At 38.4% G+C, this 15,865-nt stretch overlaps 2 protein-coding genes across 2 annotated transcripts in view; both read right to left on the minus strand.

Moving 5' to 3' along the window:
• nfkb1 (nuclear factor of kappa light polypeptide gene enhancer in B-cells 1) overlaps positions 1-3,810 on the minus strand; it is a 28,399-nt gene extending 24,589 nt beyond the window's left edge. The window contains exons 1-2 of the mRNA XM_053515465.1: positions 3,697-3,810; positions 1,773-1,851 (exon numbers count right to left, since the gene is read on the minus strand). Coding sequence (XP_053371440.1) covers positions 1,773-1,851; positions 3,697-3,732 — 115 coding nt within the window. The 5' untranslated portion in view covers positions 3,733-3,810. The remainder of the gene's footprint in view (positions 1-1,772; positions 1,852-3,696) is intronic.
• Positions 3,811-7,350: 3,540 nt separating this feature from the next.
• ube2d2l (ubiquitin-conjugating enzyme E2D 2 (UBC4/5 homolog, yeast), like) lies at positions 7,351-14,657 on the minus strand. Its single transcript, XM_053515466.1, has 7 exons — positions 14,262-14,657; positions 11,007-11,070; positions 10,827-10,858; positions 10,640-10,717; positions 8,581-8,686; positions 8,396-8,489; positions 7,351-8,229 (listed from the first exon to the last, which is right to left on the minus strand). Exons 1-7 carry the CDS (start codon positions 14,283-14,285, stop codon positions 8,184-8,186), a joined length of 444 nt encoding a protein of 147 aa, XP_053371441.1. The 5' UTR covers positions 14,286-14,657; the 3' UTR covers positions 7,351-8,183.
• Positions 14,658-15,865: the final 1,208 nt, after the last annotated feature.

Below are 15,865 nucleotides of genomic sequence, written 5' to 3' on the forward strand. Positions count from 1 at the left end.
TGAAATCACACATTTCACTCTCCTTGGAAAACAAAAAACACATTGCCAAGTAAGTTGGAAATAACCAAACCTTAGCCAAAACGAAACCTACTTTTATAGTGTGGTTCACAGACGAGCGGTTGAGTTATGCGAGAGATAATTTATGCTGAACGTTTTAACCAAGTTCTGTAGAAAACAAACTTTTTCTTGTTAACTCTGCTCCCATTTCACTAGACCGTTGTTGATTAACATCCTATTCCAGCATGATATAAAGTGTTTTATTTCCTATTTATCCTAAAACTTTGTTGACGAATGTTATATATGCTGTATGATAATAAGTGTTTACCACTTTAACGAGAATAAATGAATTATTCATTGCTAAGCTTCAACAAAAATATTAGCTTGTGTAAACATCAGTGGTGTGTCCGGCACACAACATCGCACGCGTGTTCGTCAGCTCCGGTGGACGTTATTACAAACAATAAGTACAAAATAATAACCCGTCACATAATTCTCTGGTTCTTTATTTCTTCCAAATGTGCTGTGGTGGTGAAATAGTGATGTATCTACAGAATAAATCTGGATTTAAAATCCAGATTATCAACCACAAGTATAGAAAATATTATATACAGCAGCAGGACGATATATCATATACAGGAGTTTCATATTTTTTGAAAGTTTTACAGAAGATCGCTCACGTGTGAAGGCGACGTATCGATCGCTTTCTTATTTCGTACTAATAACAGTAACCCAACTGGGTACTACTTTATACTTTAACCTAGAAATGGCAGGTGGTATGCGGGTCACCTGTCTGAGACGTGACACCCATGGGCATCTCGCCCCCTCTGACCTATAAGCTAAGTGGGCTCCAATATCTAGTTTTTGCATAAAGATATGTAAATAAGCCTTCATATTTATTCATTCATGTTTTTTCATTTGCGTTCAGAACGAATAATTCTTTTTCCACTAAAGAAGCTTTATCAAGGAGCATCCTGCACAAGATGGATGAAAAACTCATTAGAGTGGGCATCCTGCCCCACCGTCTAATATAATATTAATAATTAACTTTGTACTACTTTAGCTAGGGAGTTATTCTGGATTCATTTAATCTGAAGAAGGAGAGTCAGTCAGGATTTATTTCATCTTGAGAAGGGGAGTCATTGGTGATTCATTTAATCAGAAGTAAACCTAAAGCAGAGGAGTCAATTGGACAAATTTAATCTGGAGAAGAGGAGTCATTTGGATTTATTTAGGACTAGAAGAGGGAAGTCATTCATGATTAGTTAATCTGGAGCAAGGGATGTACATGAAAATCATTTGATCTGAAGCAAGGAGCACCTGTACATGTATATCACACCCTCTCTAAAGAGTGGACGAGGGCATTAGTAAATATGCCAGACTGTCGGTATTACTGTGATTAACGATGACAGAACCCATTCGGTGAACTAAACGTCCAAAGTGACACAATTAAGGCTCGGCTTTAAAACACCTCCCTTCTAACTGTGCATACCTACATGCAATAACACACACTTCCTACATACTTTATTTGCAGAAGTTTGAGTAATCAGTCCCATAATATCTATGTAGCTGAGGAGTAAATCTGCCCCGTTGCTGGACTAAAAGTGTATGAGCAAGATTCAATGCTTAAAATGCACAAACACACTACTGGTACATCTGCACTTCGTGGGTCTCTGGAAAAAGTACCAAGACTACCACTACTACTACTACTACTACTAATAATAATAATAATAATGCAATCCTCATGCCAGGGTATCTAATGATGACGCTCATACCTATACGATGTGTGTTTGGGTGTGACACAGCAGCAAAACCCGGGTCCATCGGAATCCATGCTGGATCAAAGTCAAAGTACTGCACAGAGAAAACAGAACAAACCCTGTCAGTCACACCAAGACATTATAATATCTAGCTCTGCCCAGGTTTACGAGAAAAATCTAAAAAATAAAAAAATGGATCGCCCGAATGCCAAATTTAAAATTAGATTTTAATTTATATCTAATCAGCTATTATTTTGTTAATAGAGTAAAAATATACAAGATACAACCATTCAGGAAAATCTGCTATCTATAATATTTATAATACTTATTATAAAATGTCAAAACCTTATTTAATTCTAAAAATAACAATGAATTAAAATAAAAGACAATAACATTAAAATGTATTTTGTTTTTCTATTTCATATTAATTCTCTTAGATTTGTATTATATTTTTGGTGATTATTATTATTATTATTATTATCATCTATTACATATAATAAAACTGTAAAGTTGGCATGTCTGTAAATTGTAGATATTTGCGGAAAAATATTTTGGGAGACGCAAGACGACTAATAGAAAACATCAAGACAATTTTTTGAATTTTTGTCTGTCTGAATTTGTTTGTGCACGCATCATGTAAAAACCGCTAAACGAACTTTGATGGGGTTTTCACGCAGGTGTATATGGTCGAGCTTGAGGTAACACATAAGCTTTGTTTCATCGCAATCAGCCCATGGGAAGAGAAGACATGCTAATTTGAAATTTAAATAGAAAACGTCCTTTTATAATTGTACATTGTTTAATACGCACTTATGAGTGTGCAATTGAAATCTACTCAATAAACACGATCTCGCACCTTCATTCCGCGCACTTCACGGTAACTTAATGACGCTGTACAATTCCATGCAAATGCAGCCGCGAGCACATCCAGTTGTTATTATAAATTTTATTACTATTATTATTATTAAATTAGAAAAGGAAACTGCTTTCTATATTTACACACATTTATTACAGCATATACACATTTTGGTTACAAAATGCAAAAAAAAATCCTGATAAATGTGATGATCTTGCATTATTAAAATAAAAACTTTAATAAATATTTATTCATTAAAGTTATTTCGTTATTTTATTATTTTTTAGCCTATCAGGAGCTACATATGTCTTTTACTTTAAAAATTGTTTTTTTCAAATTGATCTAATTCTAATATTAATCTGTAGTCACACATGGATTATTTATTTAGCTTGCATTATTCCTAAAACATTAACCAGCATTATTTTTTATTTTTACTTAGATATGAACTCCTACAAGATGCAACCTTTGACCCAATTTCTGTTCCACTGACTACTTCTGACCACTAGACTACTTAAACACACATTTTTAAGACTTTGCATGAAAGAACTATATAAATAACTCTGATTAAGTGACGTTTCGAGAAGCAGCCTGTGACGACCCGCTCACTAATTCGTCAAAAAAAAAAAGAAAAAAAAAAAAAAGTGAGAGCGCTTCTGTGCCGCGGGATCTGGAGCTTCGACTCGCGCTCTATCTCATGCTGAAGGAAAGCAACACCGACCGCAGAATACAGGAAAACACACAACTCTGCAGCTTTCTAAGAGACGCTTCCTGTGTGATGAGAATATTAATCACACCATCCGTTGTTTAAGTGCTGCACACATCAGAAGCTTCTGGAGGATTTGTGCATAGCGAGCATAACGAGTTTTTAAAAGCTGCACAATGGGTGACAAAATATTATGGCCATTTGAATACGATTTGATTTTTAATCACAGTTTACACTTTACTTCTGGACTGCATCCTTAAATATGGTTTTTCAAAAAAGATAGACAAAGAAAAGTCATATACAACTGATTGTCAGGACTGCCCTATGGTTTGCAGTAAGACGAGGATATACATAAAAAAAGAAATCTTCAAAATACCCACCTCCTGCACCGGAAGAAACGCGTCCTCATCTGTCATGGTTCCTGAAAAGACAAAAAAAGAAAAAACGTCAGCTGTAGACTACAAATGAGCCACAAGAGAGGTTTCGACTGAGTGGGGGGAGGGGAGTGCACATCGGTGTGATGGTCAGAGGTGCACATACTTTTGGCCATATAGTGCAGGGTATGAAAAATATTGGATTATGCACAATTTGCAGCCCCAGGATAGAACTGAGCAATGTGGGAATCAGGAAGGTGTCAGGCAGGACACAAGAGAGTGTTGGGCAGGGCAGAGCAAGAGAACGTAGAACATGTGAGGTGACTGCAAGATAGGACAGAGAGAATATATGACAGGACAGGAGAATGGAAGACAGAAAAGGGGCATGTAGGGTAGGAGAGAATAACATAGGACAGGAAAGACAATGTAAACCAGGAAAGGAGAATGTAGGAAAGTATACAATAGGACAGAAAGAGCGTAGGACAGGACAAGAGAGTGTAGGACAGGACTGGATAGAAGAGCACAGGAATGGACACACAGAGTGTAGTATAAGACAAAGAGTATAGGACAGGATAGAGTGTGTAGAACAGGACTGAACAGGACAGAGAGAGAGGGGAGAACAGGAGAGGAGAGTGTAGAAAAGGAGAGAACAGAGAGAGTGTGGGACAGGACAGAAAGTGTAGTACAGGATGGACATAGTGGAGAGTGGACACTCTCAGCGTCGTCTCCTGTCCCACACTCACCCAGCGTCGTCTCCTGTCCCACACTCACCCAGCGTCGTCTCCTGTCCCACACTCACCCAGCGTCGTCTCCTGTCCCACACTCACCCAGCGTCGTCTCCTGTCCCACACTCACCCAGCGTCGTCTCCTGTCCCACACTCACCCAGCGTCGTCTCCTGTCCCACACTCACCCAGCGTCGTCTCCTGTCCCACACTCACCCAGCGTCGTCTCCTGTCCCACACTCACCCAGCGTCGTCTCCTGTCCCACACTCACCCAGAGTCGTCTCCTGTCCCACACTCACCCAGAGTCGTCTCCTGTCCCACACTCACCCAGAGTCTGTCCCACACTCACCCAGAGTCGTCTCCTGTCCCACACTCACCCTGTTCTACGGTTCGGGGCTATGGTTCGGAAGGTCCCAGGTTCAAACCCCACAACCAGCAAGTTGTCAGTGTTGGGCCCTTGACCAAGGCTCTTAACCCTTAAAAAGCTCAGATAAAAATGAGATAAAAATCTACATTGCTCTGGATAAAGCCGCCTGCCAAATGCCGTAATGTAATGTCCTCTCATCCACACTCTCTCTCTCCTGTCTTACACGTTCTCTGTCCCGTCTCTCTGCCCTCCACTCACCTTGTCCTGTCGTCCAATCTCTCTCTCTCCTGTCCTAACACTTTCCTATCCTGTCCCGTCTCTCTGCCCTCCACTCACCTTGTCCTGTCATCCAATCTCTCTCTCTTTCCTGTCTTACACTCACCTGGTCCCATCCATCCTGGCCGAAGTCCCTGCCTGAGGTTTACTCTCTACACTGCAGTCCACACTGGAAGAGAGAGAGAGACGCCGCGTGCGCTCTACACACCGTCACTGTGTCCTGTACACTGGATGGTGATTTGGGACACAGCCCCCCCACCCCCCTGTGTGTTTTCCACCTGGACATCAAGGTTAACCTGAACTCTCCGCATTAGTCCGCTCACTCTTCTCAACTCCCTGAATGATAAAACCCTTACTGACAGATCAGGAAAGTGTTAGCAAAAGCTAAAGTGTGTTAGCTGAAGCTAAAGCTAAAAGGCTACACTGAGCGGTCAGAAGGAGGAAGTAACATGAAACAATGTTGCGAGTGTAAAGATACAAAGAGTAAGAGAGTGAGGGAACAAAGCGTCAAAAACAGTGACTTTATGAAGCTTCTAAACGTCTTACCTTAATGAGTCACCGTCCAAAACCAGGAAAGAACATCAACTGTGATCCTAAAAGTCGGTTTAAAATCTATTTACTGCGCCATGTTCTGCCTGAGAGGCAGTACACACTCTCTCTCTCTCTCTCTCTCTCTCACACACACACACACACACACTCAAACACAGCTTCTCACTTTAAAGATCACAACCCGACGTCTTCACAAAACAAAACCCAGAGCGTTCAGCAATAAAAAAGCGGATAAAAGTCACTGGACAAGCACGGAATAGTTTCATTGAGAAGCAGTTTGTGCTACAGTCGCTGTGTTTGTATAGAAAGTTGACTTCCTTGCTGGAAATTCCCCGTGACGTAAAGCAAGACCACTGTTTAGTCCGCCCCCTGCTGGACATCATCCGCTATTACACATCACTTCATTTACAATAATACCCCACTCCATATCTCCATAGAAATAAAACAATTACTTTTATTATAGAGATATTATTTGTGGAAACATGATTCACGAAGTAAAATAGGTGGACCTTCAGATATAACCATGTTTTACCTTTAATTAGGTAACAAATTATATACTACAGTATATAATTTTATATCCCTTATTTGTACATTGGCCATAAACGTCGCTCTCTATAATTTGTCTAAACCTCTATAAGATCTCAACCTGCATTGTCATGAAGTGGTTTATTCTCCTTACACCGCAGCTTTTTTTTATATATATAAAAAAAGAAAATTATTAAGGAAGTCCTGTTTTTCTCTTTAAATATAGACATGTTCTAGGTTATACAGTTATTCCCTGACCATCATCTATTCAACCTAATAGACAACAACAAAAAAAAACTTGTCATGTTAAGGAGAAACCGAAAAAGGTCCTGACTTTCCCACGACAGAAAATAATCACTGATGCAGTGGTGTGACGTCTCCCGTGGTGACCTCTAAGCAATCAGCACGTTAATGAAAAATAGTTTCACAGGAGTTGAGGATAGAGGAGTAATACATCAAGGGACACTTTAAAAAATAATAATAATAATCCCCCCCCCCCAAGAATCTCTAAATAGATAAAATGTACGAAGTCCTCTTCTTTAAGATGTAAAAATTTTAACCATTATTAAACTGCTGGAGTGAATACTTTTTATAAAACACTTCAGGTAATTTTGGAGGTGGGAAAAGTGTACAGAAGAACGTCGCAGCACCATATCTTTGAGTACATTCTAACAAGTACATCAAAGTGCGTCAGTCATATAGGGCTTTAAAGTAACTCCTGACCTACAGATGATTGTACAGTATTATGCTGATCTGGGGGGAATCTTATGTATTAGTGATATTCTTATATCTCATGTGCTTTAACACAGAACGAATGGGGGCGTTGAAGTGAAACTTGTGATTGTGACGAAATTTCAACAATGCCAACTTGCGGAAGAGAACCATTTGTCTGTGGGAACTGTACACACAATCATTCACCGAAACCACTTGCACATTAAAGGAACTCAGCTGGGAGTAATTGCCTCATGCTCCGTATACCCCTGACCTCACTTAGAGTACTGAAAAAACTCTCTACCTTGATGGTATCCAAGTACTACTAAAACACTGGGATGAGTGCATTAGTGTAGCAGGGGATTATATAGAGAAATACATTCTTATAGAGTTTTTACTTTCAGAATTACGTTGTTATTCTGCACAATAAAAGTCCTGCTTTGATACTAGTGATTATTTTTTATAAAATGTAAGACATGCAGCACACACCAAATAACAGATGATATACATTTGACCAACTTTATTGTGAAACCAAAAAAAAAAAAAAAAAAAAAAGGACAGCTAGTAGAGCTATTAGTTGACCGGTCGTCCATCGAGAGTTTCGAATCAGTGCAACAAGCGGAAACAGTGTAGTTGGAAGAGAGATGAACTAACAGCTCCATTAAAAAATGTCAAAATCAAAAAGACAGGAGTAACAAAATCAAGTCCTCGGACTCCTTGAACAGGTGGAAACGAGTGTTTAACACTGGCGGCGTTTTTCAGCGGCCCGCCAGATCGCAGTTAACATGCAGGAAGTAGGTTTCATAATCAGATCTTAACTGTATCTGGACTAAGTATATACTCGTATTTCACAGACCGTAATCGGTTTACCGCTATCGGAAAAGCTTGTAAAAACGTGAAGGCCAGCGCAACAGACTGCTCATGAAGATTTTTTTTATTTATTTTAAATGGAGTTATGTCTTTATTTCTTCTCAATAGCACCTCCATGTGCATGTGTGGCGGTGTGAGATAATAAAAGCGCTCTTTATTTGCTTTCTTTAAACCTGTGGCTGCCTTGAGTCCTCGACACATGCTTCAGAGTTCAGCCCGGATGTTTCTTTTTTTAATGGAGAATAAAAAGTGACGTGTTCGCAGCACATGGGAATCTGATAAGGGGCACAAAACAAGTGGGTAAAAAAAAATTATTCGCTCCTAAGAGAGACGGAGAGAGGGGTGGGGCTGTTTTGCTGAAAGGGGAGAGGACGGAGGAGGAGGGATAGGGATAATGTTCGAAGGAGAGCCAGTTGTAGAACGTTCTTCCAGCTATAATGCAGATTTGTTGGGGCGATGTTTATTCAGGTATCACATGGCGTACTTTTGGGTCCATTCCCGAGCTATTCTGTTGTACCTGCAAGAAAGAGAGAGAAGAATAAGCATACGCACACAGGATGGCTAATAGAATGTTTAATGCCACATGCTGGCTTAGCAGAGATCCTGCCAAACTGCGCTGCAGCAAACACGTACTGCAAAATCATCAAGGTCAAACTGCACCACTCAATATCTCCAATACTTACTTTTCATTGTCTGTTTTATATATGCGTGCTATCTCCGGGACTAGCGGGTCATCTGGGTTCGGGTCGCATAACAGAGAGCAGATGGACAACAGAACTGTGATGCAGGAAGAAACACAAGATCAGGCACATGAACGGTTATAGACACAACAGAAATGTGTTTGTATGAAAAACGCTGCTCTGCTCACCTTTTGAAATAGTTAACGCTGGTGACCACTGCGATCTTAGAATATCCAAACAGATGCTGCCGTTGCTGTTAATATTTGGGTGATAAATTCTTGTGGTGAATGCAACCTGTGGTGAACAGGGGACGACAAGGAGATAAACGTGACCTTCTATTCAGGGGGAAACAAAAATACAAAACAACACTGCGAATGCTCCTTAGGTGTTCGAGCAGAGAGTAAAATCCAGCAGCGCTATGATTCACTTCGGATGCTGACAAACAGCCATCAGAATAAACAGCTGGCAAACTACTTCCTTCCTGACGAAGACCGCTAGTCTGGTTTTAGAGGTTGGGTAGTGATGGGAGGCTTACCGCTAGACTAGAAATCACAAAATGAAAGTGCAAAGCACAGCTGTTTGGTATCTGTCTAGACACCCTGCCTGCATTTTTAATACAATGAACCTCATTTTTAACAGATAGGAGCAAAAAAATCTATAGAGAGAGCATAGACTCTGTCATAAGTATTGATTTATACACATTTTTCCCACAGCATTAAGATTTACCCTAATTTTCTTTTGATTCTGCAAAGCTAGTTTGTGACAATCACCATTGTTAAAACTGCTACATATAAATAATATTTAAAAATTTTGAAAATTTAATTTTCATGAATGCCTTCTGCACATAACCCTGTACCTTTATTCAAAAACTACGGGCCTTGTTTATCCCTCCTTATGCCAAAAAATTATGTGGAAAGCAATTACATAAGAAATTTTGTATTCAATACTTGGTAAAATAAGGCAAAAAAAAAAAAAAAAAAAAACTTCAAAATTCATGTTCGAGCGTGTTTATTTATTAATTAAAAACAAAGGTACACTATATCTAGTTAGTGTTTTTCTTTTCTAGTGTTAGGTCGCCCCCTAAAGGTGCCTGAGCAGCAGGTCAGAAACATATTTGGTCTCACAGGAAGCGCGAGATAGCCTTCGCACAGCCCTGTCATAAAGGAGACGATGACTGAGATAAGAATAAACTCAAGGGAGAGAAAAACGAAAAAATGATAAATACAGTTAATAAAAAAAGACAAACCTATATATTAAAACAAAACAAACAAAAATGTCACGAAACTGACCCTGAAGAAACAGGCAGATTTAAACCGAAGGTGAGCCGGTCTATCTGCGCCTCAGCGGGTGAAAGATTTAGTGTTTGCGTATTCTTCATCTTATTATTATTGGTGTAATGGTATTTAAATGGTTTGGTACACACCCTAGTTTTGAACTCACAATTTGGGACGTTTTCAGTACGAGTTACAGTATAACTTGTGCAAACTGGCCCTAATTTCCTGAACACACAAGTTATACATAAGGAATGCACAAAAAAAAGGATATAGCTATACATAACTTTACTTCTGAAATGTTCTGGGACGTACCAGTCAACAAAGTACGAAAAATATCACTAGGTTTAAATCCAATGCTTTGCTTTATTAGTAATTTGGTCACTTAAATTGGAAAATTAAAAGCTTTATTTGTTGCAAATGATGCACAGACATGCGGTTGTTAAATCTTAAAACACTGACTATACAGTTCACTGTTTGACCAAAAAAAAAAAAAAAAAACACTTATCACAGCACTCATCTATCATGTTGCTTACAAAGCCTAGAACTAAATATTCGTCGGAAATGATGCAAGTCTGACGGAGTCTGCATGCAAACGATGGTGTCATTGCATGCAAACGAGCTGTGTCCGGAAAACACACGTTTGCACTTCAACGGTGATCAATGATCGCTTACAAAGAACGAAAAAAGTCAGCCTTCACTGACACTTTAAAAAAAGTTTTTTAATAAGAGTTTGTTTTTATACAGTTAACACACTTTCGCTAAAAGGTGAATAAACAAGGCCCGATGATTCTTCAGTGTCTTATTAAATACGAGACGTCGGCAACTTGTCGGGTTTCTAGCCTGAATGTGGTGGACGTCTGGAGTCGGGGCCACTCACACACGAGACTTATAGAAACTGGTGTTCGAAATGTGCTGGTAGATGTTTAAATATAAATAACAGGATGTAAGACGCATAGGTTGAGGACGTTCATACCTTCGGCGGTTTGAATGGGTAATCTGTAGGGAAATGAATAGTCAAGAAAAACACGCCACCCTGGTATGGACTGTCATTCTGCCAAACACACACACACACACACAATCATTTATACGTGTCTTGTTATATATGACTTTGCATAAAAAACATTTTTAATGAAAAAGAGGTGGGTGATCTGCACACTTACAGGTCCCATAATTGTGGCTTGCCAATGAAACACTGTGAAACACACACACACAAAGACAAAATACTTGAGATTTTACAAAGTGACAGGCAGCATGGTTAAGTCCATCATTTCCAGATGTTTGACAACTGTCTCAAATCTGCTGTATTTAAGAGCTGTGTCGTAAGTTAAAGCGGAACTCACGGTCATCACCAACCGGACCTGCAGAACACTGTGCTGGAGGATCCCGACCCAGATCGGTCAGTTCCTACACACACACACACACACAAAAGGAAGACCAAAAGGAGTGATTAGATGCAACACCAGCAGATTTTAAGCCATAAACCTGCTGTTAGAAAGACAATCAAAAGCGTTGACATGGCAAGTTCGAACAGAGTCCTTTACCATGAACACTGCAAACACCATCTGTGATTTTACAAACAAAGCATTACAATTTATAAAACAATCCAAACCAAGCATCTACACACGTTACTACGTCAAACTACACCCCCACCCTCCTCTACTAGCACAAACGTGTGAACAGCTATTTACACCTGAGACGAAATTCTAACTGCAAGCGTGTTGTATGATGTGTTCGCCGCTTCCCAGAAGTCACCGCAACCGTTTCTGAGAAAGCACGCAGAAGGTGGCAAGACCCAGCTCGATGCTGCGTTATTGCATGTGAGAAAATAAGAGTGCAGGAAGAGGATGCGACTGTGTGGTTGGATTGGTTTAAATACAAAACAAAACATTAATTTCCTCTAAAAAGAACTTTGCCAAGGTGAAGTCATACTGAGGTGTTAATAAAGAGAGCAATGTAGTGGGAAAAAGAAAGATTTTTTTTTATTATAAAAAAAAAAAGAACCAAGAGTGATGAGATTAATATAAGATAACGGGAAAAGTGGGAGGAGCTTCCAGAGCATTGGTTACCGTTGCAAAGATTAGATCATTTTAGATTCACATGAGATTGGCTTGCGTTTTGATTCTGAATTAAAAAGAAACATAAAAATATCAGTATGCAATGTTAAATGTAAGTACACTGTTTCACTGTTTCCGATAAGAGACTGATGATAAAATTGTCTAGAGAAAGAGATTTCCTGTACACAAAAATGACAACATTCTTAAGACTGACCCTGAAACGTATCAGGAATATGGGACAGCACCAACAGAGACGGCTATTTTAAAGCAACGGGTTTGTCGGATGTGGTACTAAAAGCAAAAAAAAAAATTAAAGCTTTTGTGACAAAAAGGTTGACGTTTTTCCCATGCTTACGTAGATTGCCATTATCTAAAGTATCTGTCCATCTATCTACCTATCTATCTTATTATAGAAATGTATCTGACATGTTCGACTTCGAAGAAAAATCTCCAAACCTAGGCCGCATCCAGATAACAGATTTGTATTTAGCGTTTTCCATTTATTTAGTGTAATATGATGTCTGCTGCAAAAAAAAAGGCAGCGATCAAAAATATTACTGCATAGATTTTTTTTTTATTATTCATTTGATATTACTTTAATATTTAATGACAATCTTGGACATTCATATTCAATCAAATCATTATCTAAAAAAAAAAATCAAAATAGTTTCAATGTCACTATTTACAAATATCACCCAAAATCGGCATCCATAAAGTTAGAGTAATACTAAAAATAAAATAAAATGTACAATTTAATAACACCTACATCATTTTCAGAGAGCCCACAATCGACCCTTTCCAAGAACAACCCCGGATTTTGTCACCTCTAAATTCTAATAAAAACTGACTACAAAAGTTTTATCCATTTTACAACCACCTTTGACATGTGTATGCAGTTATTGTCCTGTTTTAATGCTCAATTCTGTCCAAATTTCAAAAAACATGTGGTTAAAACTTGAGGTTGTGCTGAAGAACTCTGATGTAGTCCTAATTTCTTCTTCTTCATTATTATTATTCCATCCACTAGCAGCAAGACAACGCCAAAGCATGATGCTACCACCACCATGTAAGTATTGTTCTTGGGGTTGAACGCTTCACCTCTACTTCTACAAACAAACCTCCGGTCAAAAGGCTTTTTCTTTGTCCGTGAAAACTTTATTGGAACAGGAGCTTCCTTCTTAGACGGCAACCTTTCAGTCCAAGTAAAACTGGCTTGACTGTAGACAGGGACACCAGCTTTCAGTTCATGACAGGATTGTGGCTTGTTGTTCACTGGGTTGCTCCTGGCTGTCTTACTTGAACTGACCTTGGAATCAGGAGCTGTTTGTAAATGTCTCCAAGAGCCATTTACATTTACGCTTAAGCATTTGGCAGATGCCCTTATCCAGATCGCCTTACAATACATTAAATATATTCTTACACAAGATGGGTGTAAATCAACCATTCTTTTTCTCAGATCTGCACTGAGCTCCTTGGTCGTTCGTATTGTACCGTGTGTGGGTCAATCCAATAAGTGCTATCAAACACACCCTGTTTTTGTAGTGATGATCATAACTAACAGGATGTTAAGAAATCCTTGAACATGGGCAAATTTTAGGACATTTCAGCAACAGTGACTTAACAATCTATGCAAGTCTATGCATAGCACGTATTGATCGAAATTTAAAGAAACCATATAAATTAAAACTTATAAACCCTGAAAAAGACCAGATTTAAAAAAAAATCATTTTACGTCCATTCTTGCAATAGAATTCATGTTCATAATAAGGTTATAAACTTGTAATCAAATCACATTTAAATGTACATTTAACTAATTCCATTCTACATGATAAAATGTTTACCATAACAGATATCATCTTACTTACAGTATATTAGATTATTTATTTTACTATAATAACTAAAATTAGCCCAGGCAACAACAACAACAAAAAATCTGTTTGAAAAAAAAATTATATATATATATATATATATATATATATATATATATATGTGTGTGTGTATGTGTGTGTGAATGCATCAAATTAAAAATATATACTTAGCCTACAATGTCTCTAAAATACACCATATATACTTCATTCTTTATAAAAAATCTTTCCTAAATTTTACAAGAAAAACCTTAATAAAGCAGCACAACATAATATCCACTACATGGGCATTTATAATTAAAGCACTTATAATATCAGAATAATAAAAATAAATAAATAAACGTTAGTAATGATAGATAGATAATCCACCTTTTGAGAAAGCAGCTAAGAAACCAAGCTAACAACAAACCAGTTTCCTGGAAATACCAGCTAATAAATAGCTAGATAATATTAGCACTTAAATCGAAGGCAAACTCTATATTATACTGCAATTATATTAAATACACTGCAGTATAAATTTTATATATAAATGTAACTCTAACAGTATGGTAAGTTAACCAACAGGCTAGTCAGGTTTAGCTAAGTGCAAGTGTGAAGCATTTGATGTGGACAATGTCGCTAAGTGGTCAATATTCGTTTACATTCGTTAATAAATCAATATAATGAAAAACCTTACCTTGTGAATTCGTTTCAAAGCCATTCTGTCTCTGTGGCTGGAAAAAAGGGAAGAGAAGCTAGCCGGTTAGCTAAATGCGGCGTCTGTGCTAGCCTAGCTTAGCGGGTGCTTGCCCAGCAATGCGGAGGCGAGGATGCTAATGCTAAGCTAATCGGTAAATGTTATCGGCAATGCCAAGCCGACGGAACTAGCGTGCTAGCGTCAAATCTGTCGAAACTATGGGGTGCAAAATTTAAAAGAAATCTCTTTACTAAATCTATTAAACTGTCCAAACAACAGAAAAAAATGTATGTGTGTGTGTATATATATATTTCTTTTTAAAATCCGTGTGTATGTGTGTGTCTGTATTCTCTCTACGGTGTCTTTCCACAAAATGTCTTCTCTTAGCGGAACCAGACGCGATGTTTTGTTCCCAAACACATTCCAGCACGTCTCGAATACTGCCCTGGGATTGGATAGAATTCCGCAAGTGGGACAATTTTGACCAATTAGCGAGCGTTGTGTTAGTAATAACGGCCGTTAGGAGGCGGGACTGTGTTGGAGTACGGGTGGGAAATAAAATAATGCAAATTATACACACCCAAGGAAAAGGGTCCCGAACAGCTCCAACCTGCGGCTTCCTGCTGCCAGTTCAACCTCGTAAGATTAAAGGAAAGAAAGAATGGGAATAAAACGAAACGAAATAAGATGCAATTTTGAGGTCAAATGAACAATATACGTTCTTTTCAGATATGATGACATATTCCATAATTCCTATACATATTATTTTTTACAGAGCCCCTCTGGTGACACTGAGGGGAAAATATATATATTGTGACCATGACTTACTAGTGAGAGTTAGTACTGTAAGAGCCCAAAGTAGTTTACCTTAGTAGGTTGTGGCCACAATATAGTATCTCATTCCCGCAACTTAGTAATTCCTGGCCACAATATAGTATCTCATTCCCACACTCTAGTAAGTCATGGCCACAACGTAGTATCTCATTTCCACGCCTTAGTAAGTTGGGGCCACAACATAGTACCTAATCCCTATACTTTAGTAAGTTGTGGTTACAACATATCTCATTCCGATGCACTTAGTAAGTCATGGCCACAACATAGTATCTTTTTCCACACCTTAGTAATTCCTGGCCACACATTGTATCTTGTTTCCACACTTTAGCAAGTCATGGCCACAACAAAGTATCTCATTTCCACACCTTAGTAAGTAATGGCCACAATATAGTCTCTCATTTCCATACTTTAGTAAGTCATAGCCACAATATACTATCTCATTTCCACATCTTAGTAACTAATGGCCACAACATTGTATCTCATCCCCACATTTTAGTAAGTTGTGGTTACAACATATCTTACTCCGACACCTTAATAAGTCATGGCCACAATAGAGTATCTCATTTCCACACATTAGTAAGTCATGGCCACAACATAGTATCTCATTTCCATACTTTAGTAAGTCGTGGTCACAATATAATATCTCATTTCCACACTTTAGTAAGTCATGGCCACAACATTGTATCTCATCCCCACACTTTAGTAAGTTGTGGTTACAACATATCTTATTCCCACACTTTAGTAAGTCATGGCCACATTAGAGTATCTCA

This window comes from Clarias gariepinus, chromosome 16 (assembly GCF_024256425.1).
Source record: "Clarias gariepinus isolate MV-2021 ecotype Netherlands chromosome 16, CGAR_prim_01v2, whole genome shotgun sequence".
In the NCBI taxonomy this organism is placed as follows: domain Eukaryota; kingdom Metazoa; phylum Chordata; class Actinopteri; order Siluriformes; family Clariidae; genus Clarias; species Clarias gariepinus.

Bases quoted from the DNA above. Each gene is read 5' to 3' on its own strand.
- ube2d2l (XM_053515466.1), bottom strand. From the start codon at position 14,285: ATGGCTTTGAAACGAATTCACAAG. The intron at 8,490-8,580 runs GTGAGCAGAGCA...CCTGCATCACAG, and splicing joins AGCGTTAACTATTTCAAAAG to TTCTGTTGTCCATCTGCTCT. The intron at 8,230-8,395 runs GTAAGTATTGGA...TCTTTCTTGCAG, and splicing joins TATAAAACAGACAATGAAAA to GTACAACAGAATAGCTCGGG.